We start from the raw sequence: 19541 nt of genomic DNA on the forward strand, positions 1-19541 counted from the left end.
TGATAGCCGCAAGCTCACACAGATCTTAGAGATCTTTTCCCGTTCTGTTGCTTTTGGTATCCATTCATTCATTTCACTGTCGTCAGTCATGGGTTCCCTTGTCCAGGCAATTTTCTTCTTCAATTCATTCCTTCCGAATACATGGTTTGCGGCAGAACCGCAGAGTAATTACGGTGAACAGAGCCTCAACGGGAAAACTTTTGACTACGTTATTGTCGGAGGTGGTCTTACAGGGCTCGTCGTTGCTAACAGACTGAGCGAAGACAAAGATCGTAAGTGTTGTACACTCCAGACCTCACTCTTCGCGTACTGACTTAGCTATAGGCACTGTCCTCGTTTTAGAGAATGGTGGTATCAGCGATGATATCTCGACACAAGTCCCGAGCTTTGCGAACAGCATCAACTCGCGACTGATGTATGATATCACATCTGCCCCAGATGCTAATACCGGTGGTAAGACATACCCAGTCTACGTCGGTAATGTTGTAGGAGGGGGATCAGTGGTCAACGGTATGGCTTTTGATCGTGCATCTGCTGCCGACTATGATGCATGGGAGCAGTTGGGTAATATAGGGTGGAACTGGAACAGCCTTCTTACATACTTCAAGAAGTCGACCACCTTCACACCACCAAGCCAAGCTCACGCACAAGAGTTCGGGATCACGTACGATGCATCTTACTACGGCACCAACGGCCCAGTTCATGCTTCCTTTCCCAATTTTGAATACGATGACACCAAAAACATTTGGGCTGCATACAAGGCTGAAAATATCGCTCTGCCAAAAGAGCATGCCGCAGGCCTTGCTGTCGGCGCCTTCTGGACACCTACTGCGCTACAACCCGACACCCAAACTCGGTCGTCGGCCAAGAACGCATACTATGATCCCGCCAAGAGCCGCAGTAATCTCGTTCTAGCTACTGGCAAGAAAGTCAACGAGGTTCTATTTGACCAAGGATTATTTTCCATGATCAGCCCCAAAGCCACTGGTGTCCAGTACGTATCGAAGGCCGATGGCTCTGTCGGCAAGGTCTACGCGAAGCGCGAAGTCATTCTTGCTGCTGGCTCAGTCTTTACACCTCAACTGCTCCAGCTGAGTGGCATTGGCCCAAGAGATGTTCTCCAGGCTGCAGGCATCAAAGTCAAGCGCGACCTGAGCTCTGTTGGTGCGAACATGCAGGACCATCCCAATGCAAATGTCATGTTCGATCTCAAGAACCTCGCCAAGGTCAACATTTTCAGTGGCCAAGATCCAGCCTCCAACCAAAGTGCATGGAACGATTACAAAAGCAAGAAGAACGGCCCGCTTACACAAGCCCATGGAAGCAGTCTCGCCTTCCTCAGCCTCAACTCTATCACAGACAAAGCTTCGCAGATTGTTCAAACAATCAAGGCTCAGAACATCCTCAGTGTTCTCCCCGGCATCTACAGTAAGGACCAAAACCTGCTTCGTGGTATACTCAAGCAACGCGATATCATTGCAAACCTGCACGCCAGCCTCAAATCAGCCGTTGGAGAAATTCCCATGACGCCTTTCGGCCTAGCCATCAGTGCTCTCCAGCGCCCCTTGTCTCGAGGCTCCATCAACATCGACCCAAAGAACAAGTACGGCAACCCCATCGTCCAGTTCAATACCTTCTCAAACCCTGTTGACCGACAAATCATTGTCGAGATGGTACGCTGGACACGCAGACATTGGGCAAAGAAAGAGCTCGCCATGTATTCTCCGATAGAGATCTCGCCCGGTGCACAATTCCAGACTGATGACGATATCATCGATGCGCTCATTCAGCAGAATGGCCTCAGCGCGTCGTTTGCGCACATGTCAGGCACGTGCTCAATGATGCCCGAGTTGTTGGGTGGCTGTGTTGGAAGCGACCTTAAAGTCTATGGCACGCAGCAGCTCAGTGTAGTTGACGCGAGTATCATTCCTTTAGTCCCAGCAACGCATCTACAAGCTACTATGTATGCTGTTGCAGAGAAGGCAGCAGACATCATCAAAGCGCGCAATGCAGTTGGCGATTTATTTCCTACATTTAGGTTCTGGCGGAGGTAAACCACATTCGTTTCAAAAGTTCTCGTAGCACAATGCAATTCAGACATTCTTTTACATAGACACAAATATCTTTGCTTTGGCTAAAACGCTAAGTGTATCCTTCTGTCTTCGCGGCATGACTTGGTTTCGTCCCCAACTTCATCACCGGACTGTTAATAAAGTTCTCTAACCCATCGTGCGTGAAGAACGTCTGCGCTTTCGAGATCTGCACCTCGTTCGCGCCGCGCTTCCAGATGCTCTCGTCGTACGCCGAGATAGCGTCTTGCAAGGTTGCAGAGCCTGCTTGTACGGACCTAAGGGCCTCAACGAGGCAATGTGCGGAGTAGAATGCGTTGTTTGCACCTTGGCCGCGATCTAGATACCTTTATTAGTGGCAATACATGCCAGTTGAGTGCGTTACATACGGAAAGTCATTGCATGTGCTGCGTCACCGCACAATGTGACTCGCCCAGCTTGGTTGTTCCAGGGTACTGTTTTCCAGATCTTCAGTTGATCTCTGAGAACTTCCGTGTCTTCTGGTATCCATTCGATTGCGCTTTTGTATGGCTCCGCCCACCCGGCTTTTTTTACATGCTCTTTCAGCCGTTTTAATCTGTCCGTCTCATTGTCGTGATCTTCAACAGACTTGAGTGGCCACGTTGACAGAATTTGGAATGTCCACTTTGTCGGATCGTCTTGGTCTGGCATGTCGAGGATGTTTGCTCGAATGTAGTGTCCTGCGGGATGGATGGCGATGTCGACGAGTGGATGTAATCGCTCTTTGATGAAAAGTGCTTGCTCGGCTGTATATGAGACGTTGAAGTTCATGAGCGCGAAGGGTAGCATGTCTGAATCCGCTTGCCGGCCTAACAAACATTGTCGCACTTTCGACATGGCACCGTCTATACCAATTACGATATCGCCCTCATCGGTCGTGCCATCTTCGAACGTGACTCTGACCCCACCGTCTTCGATCACTTCATACTTCTCAAATCTCTTCCCGTACTGTACATTCAACTGCTCAGCGAGTAAGACTCTGAGTTTCCTGATGTTGATCTCTCGTGCTTTCGGAATGGGAAATGAGAAAGCTTTATCTTTGGTGCTACCATCAAAGATGACGATTCTATCCTCGCCTATTGCTGCGCAGTCGACGAATGGATCGACTTGACATGAGTTTATCTGCGCGCTCAGCTCTTCCGGAAGCATATCAAACAAGTATGGTCGAGCCCAGCCTAAGGTGAACGCCCAATGTCGATGTCGATACACGTCGGCGCCCTTGTCGTAGATATTGAATGGTATGTTGGCTTTCTTGAGGCCGTGAGCAAGTGCGCAACCGGCAGGTCCTGATGGATGAGTTAATACGCTCCGATTTTGCAAGATAAGGAGTAAACAGACCCGCTCCAATGATGATGACTTTCATGTTGTAATCGATAGAACCCATGGCTGAGTGAGGAGTACAAATGGAGCGACTAGCAGATTGAATGGAAGACTTAATGCTGGCTGTTAGCGTGTTGGAAGCCTATTCTTTAGATCAGCGACTAGCTGCAACGAAACAAGAGCAAGTGAAAGTGATCTACATCATGCCGGATCTCCGCAACTTAGTGCACGTTTGTCATTTCTGACGCGTCTACAATTGCTTTATCATTTGTCGCGCGACTCGCATCGCGCTCATGTCTCGAATTCGTATATGGGACATTCAGGGGAAATCCGCATCAATTCGCCTCAACGTTTTTCCCGACAGCAAAACACACCGCAGCCCTAACAATCTCCCTGACCACTTCAACCTCTTCCTCGGTCCTCGGGGCGTACACCATGATCCAGCTAGGCGGTGCTAACCACGTCACCGGGAACCTTTGCCCCCATCCTCTGTTCATCACGAGCTTCGCATCCTGCGGACTGACATACACATGTAGCGAATTCTCAGAAGGATGCACATGCGCGACCTCGAAGAAAATCTTGTGCGCGACTGGGTTGATGCTTTTGACATCTGGCTTGACGTAGATGGCTGATCCCGTGCCTCCTTCAGTTTTACTTGGGCCTTCTTTGATATACGACGAGTACGCAGGCGTGCTGGCGAATTCTCGCATCAGGTCTTGAAGTGTCATCGACGCAGCTGGTGTGATCTTTCCGGGTACTTGTCGCTGCGGCAAAGTCCAGTGGGTAAGAGCCGGTCTGTCGCCAATGCGATCTGGTACCTTTTGAGGTTTGATGTAGGATGTTCCGGTGTCGGGTATTGGTGATGGATCAAGCAGATTCTGGCGCTTGTAGAGCAGATAGAGGCCCCATCGTTGGATTTTCAAATAGCCTTGAAGCGTTGGTGGCGTACCGCCGGTCCCTTGAATATGTCAGGTAATGATTTAGATGGTATTGAGATGAACGCCACGCACCCGAATCCTTCCAGTTGTTGAAGTCGTACCAGAATGCCACGCCTGCAGCCACTATACCAGAAAGAATGTACTGAGCTGTCGTTGCAGCCATTACAGATATTGTGAGATAGTTGTGTCTCGAAGCTAATCGTATTTCAAAACCAAGAGCCAGGAGCGATCGTCCTAGCTCGTGCTTACAGCTAGTGTGAAGTATGAAGTGTTGTTTCCGGGCGTGCCGGGTAACGCATACGCTAGATTTCGGATCCCCTCGCGTTACCCCCCTGACGCCATCACCATCATCCCCACAACCTGTGACACTATCACCAGGTACAATTTGCACCATTGTACATTACCCTGCGATAAGCATGGGCTCAATGATTTGGAAAGTTAGCTTGACGTTGAGGCTCAAACATCGTCACCTATTTTGAAACCTCAGACAGCAACACCAAACGATGAAACAACGCGAAAAGAGCTAGGGAATTAAGAAACAAAACAACCAGTGCCTCACCACCAAGGCTACAAATAAACACAACGCCAATTTTGGACTCGTGTGTCCTTCGTCTGATTCTTTCTCCTGGAACAATAAACATCGTCGTGCGATCACGTCGAGTTCAAGAAATCCAATCCCTCTCCGTGCAAGATACCACCAAACCCAGGGATCGATAAATATCTTCTTACGATCACACCGACATCAAGAAGATCCAACCCTCAACACCAAAATGCCTTCCCCAATCCCCGCCCCCTTCCTCCAAGCCCTCCGCCTCCTCATCCGCGCAAACCACATCCTGCACCAACAAGGCCTCGTCGACGCCTTCGGGCACATCTCGATCCGCCACCCAATGGACAAATCCCAATACCTAATCGCAGCCTACGACCCCGGCGCGCCCGCGCTCGTAAAATCCCGCTCCGACTTCATCGCCTACTGGATCGCGGATTCGTCGCCCGTGGACGCGTCGGCGCCGCAGGGCTACAGCGAGCGCTTCATCCACGGGGCGGTGTTTAAGAAATTCCCACACGCGAACTGCGTCGTGCACAGCCATTCCGAGGCTGTGATTCCGTTTACGCTGGGGAGGCATGGTGTGAAGCCGGTTTTCCACATGGCGGGGTTCATGGGCGCGGACTGGTGTCCGATGTTCCGCGCGGGCGAGGCGTATAGCAGTATGAGGGAGTTCGAGCCGGATATGCTGGTGAAGAATCAGGCGCTTGGGACTGCGCTCGCGGACAAGATGAGCGATGAGCAGCCGGTTGTGCTGCAGCATAAACACGGTTTCACGACGTTTGGGGGCAGTGTCGAGGAGGCGATTTACCGCGCCGTCTACACGCAGACGAATTGCAAGCTGCTTGCGCAGGCGCTGGCGGTGGAGAATCTGGACTGGGAGCGCGTGGCGTTTTTGACGCGGGAGGAGGCGCGCGCCTGTAGGATTATGAATGAGAAGTGCCAGGATAAGAGCTTCAGGCTGTGGTTGAGGGAGGTGCAGGTCAATCCGCTGTTTGAGAATGAGGAGGGGGAGCCGGAGAAAGGGGAGGTCGCGGGTATGAAGATGTGAGTAGATATTGTGGATGAGAGGTGGATAGGAAGTTGACGGAGTGTAGGAGAAAGCACAAGTCTAGGTCGAGTGCGCATAAGTCGAAAGTACTGAAAGAGATGGAGGAGCCGGAGCCACCGATGCCTGTGCCAGAGACTGTGGCACATACGGCTGAGCTGCCAGTTCTTACCGCGAAGCCATCGGCATCAACGATTCAGCCAGCGACACACAGGACAGCACTATCATCATACCCGCCAACACCCCTGGTACAACCATCAAGACCAGTCCTGCGCCCATCATATCAACTAACTCAAACACGAAATCCATCTTTCTACAAATCAGCCCCCTCGAAAGGCCACTGCGTAGACTGCGGCGTCTATGTCCCCTGAACCAAAAGCAAGCAAGAGATAGTCATAGTCATAATAATCATAATATTAGGGTATCAAACTCCATATTCCATCAAATCTCATGACTTGAACTCCACGCCAGGCGCGCCCTCACACGCACTAATCTCCCCAAAATACCACAAATGCGCATCAATATCGACTCCAAAATCCCCCTCGTTGCCCTTAAGATTCAGCGTGCCCTGAAGCACATTGACGTCCGCCGGCGTAACCGCCACATCCACACCACTCGTGACATAATACTCGGGGCTGATGTGTCTGAAGCCCAGCAGCGCAGGCGGCAACTTGGGCACAGGATCGTTCTTGTGCGTGACGCGGAACGTCGCACCCATGGTGGTGTTGCTCAGGTACTGAGAAATGCTCTCGAGCCCGATTTTCGGCGCGCCGTAGGTGTACAGGTCGACGGTTGTGCCTTGGCTGCGCAGCACGGCGGCGGCGAGGGACGCGAGTGCGCCACCAAGGGAGTGGCCTGTAGCTACGATCTTGTAGTCTGGGTACTGGGCTTTTGCGGTGGCGATGGCAGCGAGCACGTTGGACTGCGCTTCGAGCCAGCTGGACCAGAAACCCTTACTTGCGAGGCAGGTTGGGCAGATGGTTGTGGGAATGGTGGGGAAGACGAGGTTGGTGATCCAGTTGCGGATGCTGCGCGAACCGCGGAAACTCAGCACGATGAGCTTGTTGGTGGTGTCGGTGGCGACGAAGCCGGTTATGTCTGTGGCGATGCTGTTTTCGAATTCGGTCAGGGTGTTGGTGGATGCGGATTCGACGAGCGGGCAGTTTCCTTGGGCGCAGGAGAGCTTTGTGTTGGGCGAGTTGTTGTTGGACAGGCAGTACGCCGCGGCTGAGTATTGGCTGAAAAATTGAAGCTTCGAGAAGACGTCGTTGGAAACGGCTGGGAAATCTGTTAGAATGTGTGGGCGTTGAAGATAGTAGGTGACATACCTCTGCCATTGAGCTCGACGGGAGCTGCGGTGACAGAACCAACTGCACCGAGCAAGGCAGCTGCTAGGCGTAGGAGAGGAGACATGGTTGGTTTTATCCTAGATGTTTCCTAGCTCTTACTCAAATTACTACAGCCGATATGAGAGCAGTGTACAGACGCGAAAGAACGAAAGACAAGCTCGCAACCCGATATCGAACAAATCTCGCGCGCCTTCACCGCGGCTTTATACATCCCAACGACTAGTCAAAGCCTAAAGCCCACCCCATACCCAATCTCTCTATTCATACTAGGAGCGGTACTGGGTTGTGGTCGAGATGTACATCCTTGTTCTGGGCCCGCAGCCCCCCATGTCTACCTTCACAATCCTCGGCCACCAAGCATTACCCGAGGACCATGTCTATTTTCAGCGGTATCCCCGTGTCTGGATTGAGCAAAGTTTCTAAAGTTGACGGCCGTTTTAGGCAGTCGTGGTGGCAAGAATGCCGACTAGCAACAGTAACCGCCGAGGATGTAAATTCAGGTCACATCGTTGGCCAGACGTTTAGCGCCGGCATGCCGCGAATCCGACTTCGGAACGCGAATGTGTTTGACAGCGGCATATTCACTACTTGTCTCCGTCTGCTGTTCCTCTGCAGTGCCGCGTGGGTGTGGGCCACAGTTAAGTTTGGTGAAGCCAGTGCGTGCGAAGGCCCGACTTTAGCAAAACGTTTGCTACTGTTGGATCACTGCCCCATTGGTCTCCACTTACCACGCGATCTGGTAAACACCAAGGGTTAGCCCAGTCCAGCTCAGATCAATTGCCGTGTCAGCCTTAGGAACAAGCCTTCCTCGGAAGCCGTATCGGGGATTGATAATCGGTCAGCTTGCTCTCACTGCTTCAAGATCTGTTGCTCGCCTTGCGCAACGTATTTTCGCAGTTGTGTTTTCCAAAAACATATCACCTCCATACTAGTCGCTGCCCAAGACTAATTTTGCGGGGTAACTATGACGGCCATATGTATGCTCGCGTGACTCCGGACCACGTAGCGACTTCAGGAAGGAGTCGTAGAGAACTATCAGTGTCTAGGGGCGGAAACCGTAGAAAAGCAAGAAAGCAGCTCGGCATCGTCACTCATCTCGGTTAGCGTGGGTAGTAGTTCATGCGCTGTTGTAGATCACCAACATTTCTGCTAGGTGGCGGATAAATGCATCCCGTAACCGACTGAGGAGACAAAGTAAACAGTAAATGGTGGAGATGTCACAATCATGCAGGGCTTATTGATCGATGTGATGGGTGGTCAGCTGGCAACGGGCGCACTTCAGGAACAGGAATGGTGGGCATGTTTGCATATTGGTGGCTGCATCGCTCCCGGGCTGCTTTTGTGATGAATTTGTGTATTCCCTCGGCTCGTCACAACTAGCAGAGCTCTCTCCTTATTGCTCGTGTCGCGAGTCGTGTACCAGATCCAGAGATGGCTGATGTGGAGAACAACGTGGCCTGCCCGAGGCTACCGCGATAGTGTCTGTCCCGCGAGCGTGCTTCCGTCGGAGATTCGCCGTGTCTGTACTGGCTTGCGAACAGACTCCCAAAACCAAGTGTCTGGATTCTGGAAGATATGGGGAAAGCGCTTTGACCCGGGCGCGACCGGCGGAGCGGCAAGGACGAATTACTGAGGAGGAACGTAGGGCTTCACCAGCATCTCGCTGAACCTGGACAAAGTGTTAGCGAGAGCACACCCCTCCTATGAGCGCGACTTACTTTTCTAGTTTCTCCTTTCCTCGCACCTCTTCGACCAGCAGCGGCATCTTGACAACGTTGAACTCGTCGTACAGCTCCTCGATCTGTTCCAAGTACTTCTTCTGCATCTTTCTTCGTGCGTTGCACTGCTCGCATGGGTTGTCCTGCTTGGGGAAGAGCAGCTGATTGACAACAATTGAGTGCGTGTCGATCTCGTAGCTGTTGAGTTCCTGAATCATGCGCTCCGTCTCGTACAAGCTCAAGAATTCCGGAATGCAGACACAGACAAATGTCGTGAGGTCTGCATCCTTGAACTGCCCGTTGACCTCTGAAATGGTTCCGCGCAGTGCCTCCATCTTCTCAACCAGCTCATCAATGTTTTGTCCATTTGGCAGTCTGCCGCCACCGCCCAGGAAGCTGTTCAGCATAGGCCCAAATTGGCGCGAGAGTTGTGAGACCTTGGAGAGCGCCTTCTCCATAACTGTGGGGAATTGGAGGAAGCGGAGTGTGTGACCGGTAGGTGCGGTGTCGAAGATGATGACTTCGTATGACATGGACTTGACCTGCTTGAGGACTTCGGCGAAAGACATGGCCTCGTCTACACCGGGGATCTGGGACATGTTAACTTGTTGTGCCGTGTGTATCGACTATTGCAGACGCACGCTGAAAGCCAAATCCTGCATCATGTTGCCCATCCCACCGAGTCCTGCCATGGCATCCTCTCCGCTCTCTCCACCACCTGCTAGTAGGTCTTGTATACTGCCGTTGGGGTCAATCTCCATGGCGCTCAGGTTGTCGAAGCCGTTGATGAGTCGCGCGTCCTTGCCAAACTTCTGGTTGAAGGCATCTGACAGGTTGTGCGCTGGGTCGGTGGAGATGAGGAGGACCGACTTGCGGTGTTTTGCGAGCTGTATAGCGAGAGAGCATGATGTTGTTGTCTTTCCTACACCACCCTTGCCGCCAACAAATATCCAGCGAAGCGTCTTCTGGTCGAGGATTGGCTGGAGCGTGGGCTCCATGTCCGAGTCGATCAGCGCTGCGGAGGCCATAGTTGCGTGCGATGAGTGGAGGTACTCTGGTCGCAGAGAAGCCAATGGTGTTTTAGGCGAAGCTTCCTTCCTAGAGCAACGTCAGTCCCAACTATCATCTGGCCTCAGAACGTAGAAGGTTCCCGAAGCTTCGAGACGCGCGGGTTATGCGCAGGTGGTAGTCCGCCGAGAGAAAGTCTGTAGGAGTAGACATACAAGTTGCTATGATTCAGGAAATCGAGCTCAGAGATGTCCGCAAGTAGCGTCCAAGAGCATGCGCAAGAAGTGGTAGTGGAAATTATAGAAGATGTGGAGGGGAGCACAAGAAAGCTGATGCGCCGTGGTCTTGGTGGGGCTGCGTCATAGCTTCTCGTGCGTCACCCCGCGACTCCTGGCCTACGACCGCAGCACCATCACCCAACGAAGCCAAATGTCTCATAATTTGGTTGAATTACAGTCTAACAAAGTTATCGCACAAACAAGTGTCGTGCTAACGGGCACTCCATTGCCGTCAAGCATGTCCCAGCCACAAGCCATGCTTCAACATACGCCAAACTCCATGCCATGCCATGCCAAAGCCTCGTACCCGTGATCTTACATTTCTCTACTTCTTCTTGCCCTTGCCCTTGGCTTTGGTAGCTGATCCGTTCGAAGCAACACTGCTGGCTCTGGATGTTGAGGCGGATGCTGGAGATGCCTTGCCCTTGACAGCATCTAGCTGCTTGTTCTGAAAAACGTTAGCCCATGCACAAACCAGCTAGAATTTTAAACACGAACCTTGACACCGTTCTTGGCCTTCTTCTTGACGGGCTCCTCGATCTCTTCCTCCTCTGTCTCATCCTCGTCGTACGCACGCTTGCCACCTTTGCCATTCCTCATCTCGTCGCCGCCGAGTTCACGGACGACGGTCTGGATCAGTGTGTTGCACCGACGACCAATCTCCTGTGGTGTGCGGCTCAGGAAGAACCAGTCAAAGCGGAAAAGAGGCGACTCGCGAATCTCATCGCGGATTTGTTCGTAGATTTGATCGCCCTCCACGCCATACTTGTTAAGCATGACAAGGAGGAAGCGATCCTCCTCTTCGGTGTACACCTTCTTGTTCGTGGTCGATACGGTATACTTGATGACCATCTGCTGAAGAGGCAGGCGGTACATGCCGATCTTCTTCTTGAGGAGCTCCTTCTTCTGCTCGGATTGGCGGACGCGTAGCTCACCATCCTCGATCACACCCAAGTGCTTTTGCCAGTTATCGAGAGTCTTGTACTTCTTCCAGAAGACCTTGGCATACTCTTGAATCTCTTGGGCATTCTTGCCGTCGACTTCCTCAGCGATACCTTCATAATTTGTTCGACCGAACTTAGCGGATCCGTTCAGGAACTGTTGGAAGTCCCGCTTATTCCATTCAGGGAAGCCCTTCTCAATTAAGCGCTCCTTCTCGGCCTTCTCCTCTTCTGTCAGCGGCTCTGCGTTGTCGATTTCCTTTTGAGCAAGTTCCTGGTCGGCCTCGCGAGCCTCGAGGTCCTCATCAGGGCCTTCCGGCAGGGGCGCTTTGAGGTTGTTTTCTTTCCGGTACCAAGCAGTCTCCTTGTCCTGGAGTTCTGCCAGTCGCTCTGGGAAGAACTGGTAGTCGTGGATGAGAATCTGCTTCGGCGCGCGAGGGATCCTGGGTTGCTTGTTCTCAGTGCGGCCGCCAGTGACCAAAGTCTTGCGGTAGTACATGTCGATGCCATAGTTCTGCTCCTTGCGCTCACGCTTCGAAGGGTTGATCCAAGTTAGACCAACGTTCTTCTTACGTGGCTCGAACGTCTCACCGTTCCATTCGTAGGTAGAGTCCGATGTGAATTTTTGTAGATCGTCCAGTCCCAATGTCTCGTACTTCTCATTGAGCTTCTTGGTCATCTGCTCACCGCGCTGCATGATGGCATCAAAGTCGTCATCGTCGCCTTGGTCACCAGTTGCTGGGCCGATTCTACCTTTGCTGCTAAAGACCTTTCTCGGCACCATGCTGAATCATTGTGAGCAGCTCGTCCTTGGATGCGGCACCCTTGGCGGGCTGTTGTGAGCGACCTTGCTGGATGACAAGCTGGTCGAGGCGGAGCTTCTGAGCCGCGCGCTCGAGCACCTTCTCTTCGATAGCACCTTCAGTTACAAATCGGAAGACGTAGACCTGCTTGGTCTGGCCGATACGATGGGCACGGTCCATGGCTTGAAGATCGGCCTGCGGATTCCAATCACTGTCGAACAGAACAACAATATCTGCAGTAGTCAAGTTGATACCCAAGCCACCAGCACGAGTGGTGAGCAGGAACAAGAATTTCTCCGAGTCTGGTTTGTTGTAGTCGTCGATGGCGGCAATACGGTCCTCGTGAGCAGTTGAACCATCAATACGGCAGTATTGATATCCTCGCATAACCGAGTAATCCTCCATAATGTCCAGGACACGACTCATTTGAGAGAAGATGAGTACTCTGCTGCCCTGGGCCTTCATGCGCTTGAGTAGCCTGTCGAGCATGACCATCTTTGCAGCGTTGTTGACCAGATGCTCGTCGGTGGTGTATGGCGGGCCGGGCTCGGCGCCCTCGAAGAGGTACGGGTGGTTGCAGCACTTCCGCAACTGCATGACAATGTTGAGAAGACGAGTCTTGGACTCCTTGTTACCAGCACCGCCGTTGACCGCATCGATATCTTTCTCAAGAATCTTCTTGTACCAATCTACTTGCATGTCAGACAAGCCAACGTACAAGTTAATTTCTTTCTTGGGAAGCAACGACTTCTCGACGTCGGCCTTTACACGACGAAGCAAGAATGGTCGCAACACCTTGTGAAGCTGCTGCACGACGGTATCGGAGTCTGTGTCCTGCTGGGAGAACCATTCGTCGAAAGCGGCAGAGTCACCGAAGACATCTGGGAGAAGGAAATTGAGCAGCGCCCAGAGTTCGTGGAGGTTGTTCTGAAGTGGGGTACCGGTGATGAGCAGGCGGTTTCGCGAATTGAACAGACGGACCATCTGTGCAAGAGACGACTCCTCGTTCTTAATACGATGGGCCTCGTCGATAATGATGTACTCCCAAGCGAACTTCTTGAGATGCGTCTTCTCGCGAAGAATCATCTCATAACTGGTGATGCAGACATCGAACTTCTCGTCGACCAGTCGCTCTTTGATAAGCTCGGCACGGTCGTCCTTGTTTCCCTGCAAAACCAGCACATTGATCTCGGGAATCCATCTCTCAAACTCGCGCTTCCAGTTGTCCAGGGTCGATTTCGGTACAACGACTAGGTGGGGACCTGTGATGCCGGCGATGAAGCGGAGATACCCGAGGAAGGAAATCGTCTGGAGAGTCTTTCCGAGACCCATCTCGTCAGCCAATATACCCGAGATACCATTCTCATGCAGAGAGATCAGCCAGTTGAGGCCCATCACTTGGTAGTCGCGCATGACACCGTTGATGAAGCCGGGCGATTCTCGGAAGATGGTCTCGTTGTGTCCATGCTTCTCTTCGCGGACCAATTCAGCGTCTTCTTCCTGCTCGGTTTTGCGCCGCCGCTCTGCGGCAGCTCCGCCCTTGCGCACTTTGCTCGCCTTGGTCTTCTTGACTTCCTCCTCGTCTTGGCGGTCGATCTCGGCGAGAATCTCCTTGATATGGGGGTTGGGGTTCGTGTCGATGAAATGACGGAACAGATCTGTGAGGCCGAGCAGGTAACGGAAGCGCCGAATAGTATCGTCTTCCTGGATGAATTATCAGTACTGAGACTTTGCGCGTGGTGCGCCTCAGAGTGTTGGTACCTTTGAGGCGCCTAAGCGGTCATGCTTCTTGCCGTATATGCTCTTGCGCATATTTAGTGCCTCTGCGCGCTTCTTTCGCCCATCCACTGGGGCGTCGCCTGCTACGCTGCTTGCTGTGGTGTTGGGGTTGGTGTCTGAGTCCTGGTGGAGGGTTAGTCTGTTTGCAAGGGTGGCGCGGCACGTGAAGGGACAGTGAACGTACTGTATAGTCTGGCGTATCCTGGTAGTACTGCGACTGCGATGTTAGCCTCGTTGCTCAATTCGGCTTGCGACTAGATCTCTCCGTCACCGCGTCGCGGAGCGGGAAAGAGGTTGGAGGTGAATGAACATACCCCGAACTTCTTGAATCCGCTGATCTTCGTATCCTGATCCTGCATCTCTACATCCTCGTTCGCAGATGCATCTGCCGTCGACGGGCCATCCGAGTCGACATTGCTCTTCCGCGCCATGTTGCCCGTTTGGGCTATTCGCCGCGTATATTCGTGTATGTGTGGCTACAGATGTCGCTGACAATCTCGTCTGGGGAGTTTACAGTGATGCGCACGGGGTATCTGATGGGTGCTGACGCGTCGAAGTCGTGGGCGTCTGGATGTTCGATGTGCAAAGGGAACTGCTGTAGAAATCGCGTCCACGGGGAATCTTACCTAACGCGACCTTTAGTGGCAGGAACGACCGTGCACACTCCCCTTCCTTGTCTGACACTAGCCCAGCAACATCAATGACCTTCAGAACACCACTATTTACGCGTCAACAACCAACATTTGTGCGAACAATTGGTACATTCAGTCTTATCTTCTACTCCATAACTCGTATTCAAGACGCGACAGCGACGATGACGTCAAGTCATCCGAAATGTGATAGGATGGATTTCAGGTGAATAGTCAAAATAGCTTTTTGATTGCTACCCATGAGGCACACAAGACCAGCGGTGGTATCGACACACTTCACGAAAATTCAGCGCAAGTCATTGTCGATGGAACCGTTACATTATCTATAGGTGCCATTCGAACTGCTTTCATTAATACTGCATCCCGCCCCTCTTAAACAAGATATCTCCTCCAGTGATCCCTGATCTCCCACTCAAAGCTGTCTTCACAATTCCCTTCGCATGCAAATCGTTGATCAAGCTGAACAGCATGCCATCACATCCCTTGGCAGCCAAAAAGTCTACTGTCACTGGAAGGTACTCCACATGTCCCGTAATGGTCGAGTTGTACGGCGCCTCGCCAATCGGGACAACGAAATCCGGCACCTCAGCCATAACACTAATGCGACTATTGCTGAAGCCAAACGGAACGCCAGGCTCTTCGAAATAAACGTTGCGCGGGTCGGCTCGTGCGGTGGAGCCAACGTACAGGACGAGCGACTCAGAGCAGGTTTTGGGTGACGGAGTGAGGATCCCGGAGTTGACCCAGTCCATAAATATGGTCTTGTTGTTAACCGCCTCTTCAACAGTATTTGTTTGGTTGGCGCCCCAGCCCCAGCGTGCGAGAGGTACCGGATTCACAAATGGTCGGCGTCCATCGTATTTCGCGGCGTAGTCAGCGTAGAACGGGTCGCGAACGAGCTCAATCTGCTGCTTGGTGATGAGAATCGCGTAAGTGAGGTTCATGAGAGTCTCCAGTGGCGCAATGGTGGGATTAGCATTGCTAAACTCGGAGGTCAGGTTGTAGGCTGACACATTAGCCTGGAGGTATTCGCTGACATTTCCGAGGAAGTTCGTCAGAAGCTGGTTAGCCACCCCGCTACTTGATGTTGGGCCAACCCAGCGTCTTGATAGTCTTCGGGTAGGCGTTTGTGATGGTGACGTTTGCACCGTACATCGCCTTGGCGGCGTCCGTCCAAATGGCGGGATCACGAGCTAGTAATCCCGGAGTATCAAGTACTGGGCTGAGAGGCATGGTATAGTTCAGAGAAACGAGGCCATGGGAAGGTCTGTTGCCGAAGAGGCCTTGAACCTGCGATGGACCGCGCACACTACCTCCAGTATCGGAACCAAGCGAGACATCTAGCCAGTGATAAGCAGCAGTGCCAGCGCCTCCGCCCGAAGAGCTGGATGATGTGTCTTGATACCCGTCGCCCCTTGGGTTGAAAGCCTCGTGATAATCAACCCAGTCAGCGGTAGCCTGCTCGCCGTTCGCAAATTGACTTGTGAGCATCTTCCCAACAATGATAGCTCCAGCGTCGATCAAGTTTTGAACGGGAGGAGCTGTGTTGTTGGCAGGAGGGTAGAACCAATACCAAGCTCGGTTACCATTGCTGGTGCGCAGTCCTTTGATGTCGTAGATATCCTTGATGCCAATTCGGACGCCAGCGAGCGGCTTTTCGGCTGTTTTCGTGTAGTAGAGGCGGGATGGCACAGCAATCGCTTGTTTCTGGCCAACAGTGCCAGCTGGTAGCACGGAAAAAGTGCCATCGCCATTCGAGATCGCTGATTCAAGGAAGGCTCCTTGGACGTCCGAGAACAGTCTCCAGGCCTCGTATACTTCACCAGCAGCATTGATAAAGTAGGGTCCTGGAGCTAGCGTGTTGGATGCAGCACCACTTAGTATGGTGTACGAAGAGTTGATTGGTGCACTTCCTTGAGTGTAAATAGCTGGGTTCGCGTCAGAATGCTGTCGTCGCTACTCCTCTGGAGGGGACGTAACATACCCTCAAGAAAGGCTGGCTGCCAAACATCGTCTTCGCTGTATGCTGCAGCATCAATGCTGCCATTCTTCACCACCGTGAATGGCACAAATGGTCCATCTTTGAACAAAGCCTGTAATTCTTCACATCCACTGATACTTGCTGTGGGCTTTCCGGGCAAGAAGTAGTTTACGTCGTTGAGCGATACGGTGAAGCCAGTAGAGGAAACAGCGGCCTGGACACTGGAGGCAAGAGCGATTGATGCGACGCTCAAAGCCTGGAGGAATCCCATCTTGACTATTGCAGACTAACCTTCGCTGCAAACATGTTTGCGCAGCTCATGGCCTGGCTTTATAAGATATGAGTCGGAAGGCAGCTACCGGAGGTACAGCAAATGCCGCATCAAAAGCATCATCCACCACAGTCCGTCATGACACGCCGTTGACCATACCGGTACCGCATCTAGTCCTGTTTTAGTATCTAATAGGAAGGTCGGGCACCCCAGTGGACCGGTATCTGCCATGAGGCATGTAACTTGTATGCCTGTCTACGAGGCGCATGATAAGCGCGCCGACGGAATCGAATTGACAGGCGTAAAGAAGTCAGCAAGGCCCTGTAGAGTACCTCAGGCGGCTTCAATAGGTCCGAAATGAGGAACATGTCGGCTCATCATTGGAAGATGTCCACGAGCCGTGGTCCCAAGATCCTTATCTCTGGGAAGTGGAGTGGAGTTGCTGCGTAGCGGCTCGCGTAAACGATAGGAACGTGGCATGGACACGCTAGGTAGCATGCCGACCGAGAATTCCAACATTTGCTTTCACGTTGCTAGGAAATTAGTCATTTCCAGCTTGTCACAGTTTGGGAAGATCAATGACGATGTAGCATACTCGAATCATGTTGCGTCTTGGCATTGTTGATCGACATTTGTCTCTCCCAGAGCGCGCGCTACCTTGCGAATGGACGGCTACCAGTATATGCCAGGGCTCGCAGTCCCGCTGAAAGTTCAACAGCAATGCGTATACTTCCAGAACACCAGATGCGCATCTGCTCTCACATCCAACTTCTCCTCCATCCCCACCAAACAGTAGCATGACGAATCATGGCTCATGAACATGCCGATGCTCACCACATATAAGACCTGATCATCCCAAGACGCGATATATCGTCATCTATTGAGTCTTCTTCGCGCTCCTGTTCTGGAAGCCCATGCCATGGATATACACTAGCGAGCCACCCAAGTATGCAGCGTACAGCGTCGTCGGCAGCGCCACCACGGTGCTAATCAACATGTTGGTGGCATCTGGGGTAAAGCCTGGGTTGTCCCTCCTTGACCACCAATTATACAAAGCACCAATGGCCGCAATGTCGTTGATCAGAGCGTGCATAACGCCAAGCTTGGCCTTCTTTGAGGAGAATCCATCGCGTTGGATGACAGGCATGAGTTGCTGAGCACCGGTGACTATAGCCGGCACTGTGAACAGGAGGGTGAGGATGGTGGTATAGTACGACAGTACTGGGAACAAGCTAGGCTGGATGGCTATGCCCAGGGTCTTGACTACACGGCGTGTTAGCTAGGTCTAACCGCATATTATGTCAGGCGTACAAGTTGAGGCCACGATAGAAGCTGTCGGAGCGAACTTTGACGCAAAGTACACGGCATCCAGACCTCCCGTAAACACCGTGGTGGTAATGGGGAAGTGGACGGTCGCTGCAGAGAGTCAGCAATGTCCAGCGTGTCACTCGAAGACGAAGAATCGTACCTGGGTGTGCTGGGTGCGACATAGTGGCTTGATCACTGTTCGTTCTCCCGAGTGTGCTCAGAGCGACATCAACTGATGGTTATGTACAGATGGCGAAGCTGGGAGCGCATAGGACGTCCTGTGGAGAGCCGAGCACAACTGCTGTGCAACGAAGAACACTCGGTCGACCAATCATCCCAATGCGCCTCGTCAGGCATTGTTGCTTCAAAGAGCAGAAGGCTGTCGTCATCGATTCTGCCATCCGCGGGCGACCCGAAAACCGTGATGTTTGTTGGTGGATGACCGAAAGTGGTAAAGCCTCAGGCACCCCCTGCGTCAGCCGAACATCGTGGCTGTGATTTGGTGATCTTTTCAACTGTGCATGCCACAGCCAATTCGCAGCATGTTCGATATTGAACGCGCTCATGGACTATGCAAAAGGCTCAGAGCATGTATACGAATGGCACGATGACCCCTACTGGCGCAATCGTCGCCTGTCGCCTGCGCAAATACAGGTTCACGACATCCGCCTCGAAGGTTCCCGTCGAGATGTTGGCGCAATGCTAGAGATGCGCGAAGTTCTTTCCTCCTCATTACTTTCGGTCCTAGAAAGGAGAGATGAGTTGGCAAATAACTTGTCGATTCAGGAAGCTACACGCCATGAGCAGGTGCAGATCAAAACCTTGGCCCAAGAATTCGGGTGGCTCCAAGTTCTTCGCAGTAACACCGTGCAAGAATGCATCAATGACTCTCAAGAATCTAGGAAATGTCGGTGGATACATATGTACGCTATCGAATGTAGCTCAGAGTGGATAGGCTAACTCAATTTATAGATCGAGCAAATTTTCAGACTACCTCGCCGGATGCTTGGTTGGTCTTTCGGATTGGAGCAGTCCAGATCAACCTATTACGGCTCTTCGTCAGTTGAACCACTGCATCAATCAACAAGAACGCTTCTCGAAGCATGGAAGATACTTCGCTCCCTTCTTTCAACATTTTGGCGATGATCATGAAGCCAAGAAGAATAGACCCATGCTGCTCAGTGTTCCTTTTCTCGATTGGGGGCTCGATGGGGAAACACCTCCGTTGAGATTTCAAATCGATCCAGGAGAAGGGTACCAATCATCCAGAAGCTCTTCACATCTCTTGAGATCGATATTGCAGCACTTCTACCGACTTGAAGATACCAGCGATCGAGAGCCTCAGCAGGTCTTCACGAAGCACAAGCCCTGGATGACCGACCGCAATTTAGATCTGAAGGTTCAGCGCTTCTACGGTCACCATCCCACCTCGCTTGTCGTCGATGAACTTTGGATTCTGGTCATTGATTCAAGGCACGTCGTCACCTTTTCGAGTAATCAATCGTGGAAATC

The 19541-nt window shown here is 52.2% G+C and overlaps 9 protein-coding genes across 9 annotated transcripts; 2 read left to right on the forward strand and 7 right to left on the reverse strand.

Moving 5' to 3' along the window:
• Positions 1-88: 88 nt before the first annotated feature.
• SNOG_06498 (hypothetical protein) lies at positions 89-2054 on the forward strand (the record flags this gene model as incomplete). Its single annotated transcript, XM_001796816.1, has 2 exons — positions 89-272; positions 325-2054. The coding sequence occupies 2 exons, from the start codon at positions 89-91 to the stop codon at positions 2052-2054; spliced, it is 1914 nt and encodes a 637-aa protein (XP_001796868.1).
• An 88-nt stretch (positions 2055-2142) lies between these two features.
• SNOG_06499 (hypothetical protein) lies at positions 2143-3474 on the reverse strand (the record flags this gene model as incomplete). Its single annotated transcript, XM_001796817.1, has 3 exons — positions 2143-2408; positions 2459-3376; positions 3429-3474. The coding sequence occupies 3 exons, from the start codon at positions 3472-3474 to the stop codon at positions 2143-2145; spliced, it is 1230 nt and encodes a 409-aa protein (XP_001796869.1).
• A 271-nt stretch (positions 3475-3745) lies between these two features.
• Positions 3746-4511, reverse strand: SNOG_06500 (hypothetical protein; the record flags this gene model as incomplete). The annotated part of the gene is made up of 2 exons (XM_001796818.1): positions 3746-4368; positions 4421-4511. 2 exons carry the CDS (start codon positions 4509-4511, stop codon positions 3746-3748), a joined length of 714 nt encoding a protein of 237 aa, XP_001796870.1.
• A 607-nt stretch (positions 4512-5118) lies between these two features.
• Positions 5119-5946, forward strand: SNOG_06501 (hypothetical protein; the record flags this gene model as incomplete). Its single annotated transcript, XM_001796819.1, has 1 exon — positions 5119-5946. The coding sequence occupies one exon, from the start codon at positions 5119-5121 to the stop codon at positions 5944-5946; it is 828 nt and encodes a 275-aa protein (XP_001796871.1).
• A 425-nt stretch (positions 5947-6371) lies between these two features.
• SNOG_06502 (hypothetical protein) lies at positions 6372-7469 on the reverse strand. The gene is made up of 2 exons (XM_001796820.1): positions 7272-7469; positions 6372-7221 (listed from the first exon to the last, which is right to left on the reverse strand). The coding sequence occupies exons 1-2, from the start codon at positions 7354-7356 to the stop codon at positions 6392-6394; spliced, it is 915 nt and encodes a 304-aa protein (XP_001796872.1). The 5' UTR covers positions 7357-7469; the 3' UTR covers positions 6372-6391.
• A 1537-nt stretch (positions 7470-9006) lies between these two features.
• On the reverse strand, positions 9007-10038 carry SNOG_06503 (hypothetical protein; the record flags this gene model as incomplete). The annotated part of the gene is made up of 2 exons (XM_001796821.1): positions 9007-9600; positions 9652-10038. The coding sequence occupies 2 exons, from the start codon at positions 10036-10038 to the stop codon at positions 9007-9009; spliced, it is 981 nt and encodes a 326-aa protein (XP_001796873.1).
• Positions 10039-10450: 412 nt separating this feature from the next.
• Positions 10451-14368, reverse strand: SNOG_06505 (hypothetical protein). Its single transcript, XM_001796822.1, has 6 exons — positions 14134-14368; positions 14004-14030; positions 13802-13942; positions 12007-13744; positions 10795-11975; positions 10451-10744 (listed from the first exon to the last, which is right to left on the reverse strand). The coding sequence occupies exons 1-6, from the start codon at positions 14248-14250 to the stop codon at positions 10622-10624; spliced, it is 3327 nt and encodes a 1108-aa protein (XP_001796874.1). The 5' UTR covers positions 14251-14368; the 3' UTR covers positions 10451-10621.
• A 451-nt stretch (positions 14369-14819) lies between these two features.
• SNOG_06506 (hypothetical protein) lies at positions 14820-16721 on the reverse strand (the record flags this gene model as incomplete). Its single annotated transcript, XM_001796823.1, has 3 exons — positions 14820-15530; positions 15778-16316; positions 16361-16721. 3 exons carry the CDS (start codon positions 16719-16721, stop codon positions 14820-14822), a joined length of 1611 nt encoding a protein of 536 aa, XP_001796875.1.
• Positions 16722-17598: 877 nt separating this feature from the next.
• On the reverse strand, positions 17599-18211 carry SNOG_06507 (hypothetical protein; the record flags this gene model as incomplete). Its single annotated transcript, XM_001796824.1, has 3 exons — positions 17599-17984; positions 18033-18137; positions 18190-18211. 3 exons carry the CDS (start codon positions 18209-18211, stop codon positions 17599-17601), a joined length of 513 nt encoding a protein of 170 aa, XP_001796876.1.
• Positions 18212-19541: the final 1330 nt, after the last annotated feature.

The sequence above is a fragment of the Parastagonospora nodorum genome (genome assembly GCF_000146915.1).
Source record: "Parastagonospora nodorum SN15 chromosome Unknown scaffold_9, whole genome shotgun sequence".
Lineage (NCBI taxonomy): Eukaryota > Fungi > Ascomycota > Dothideomycetes > Pleosporales > Phaeosphaeriaceae > Parastagonospora > Parastagonospora nodorum.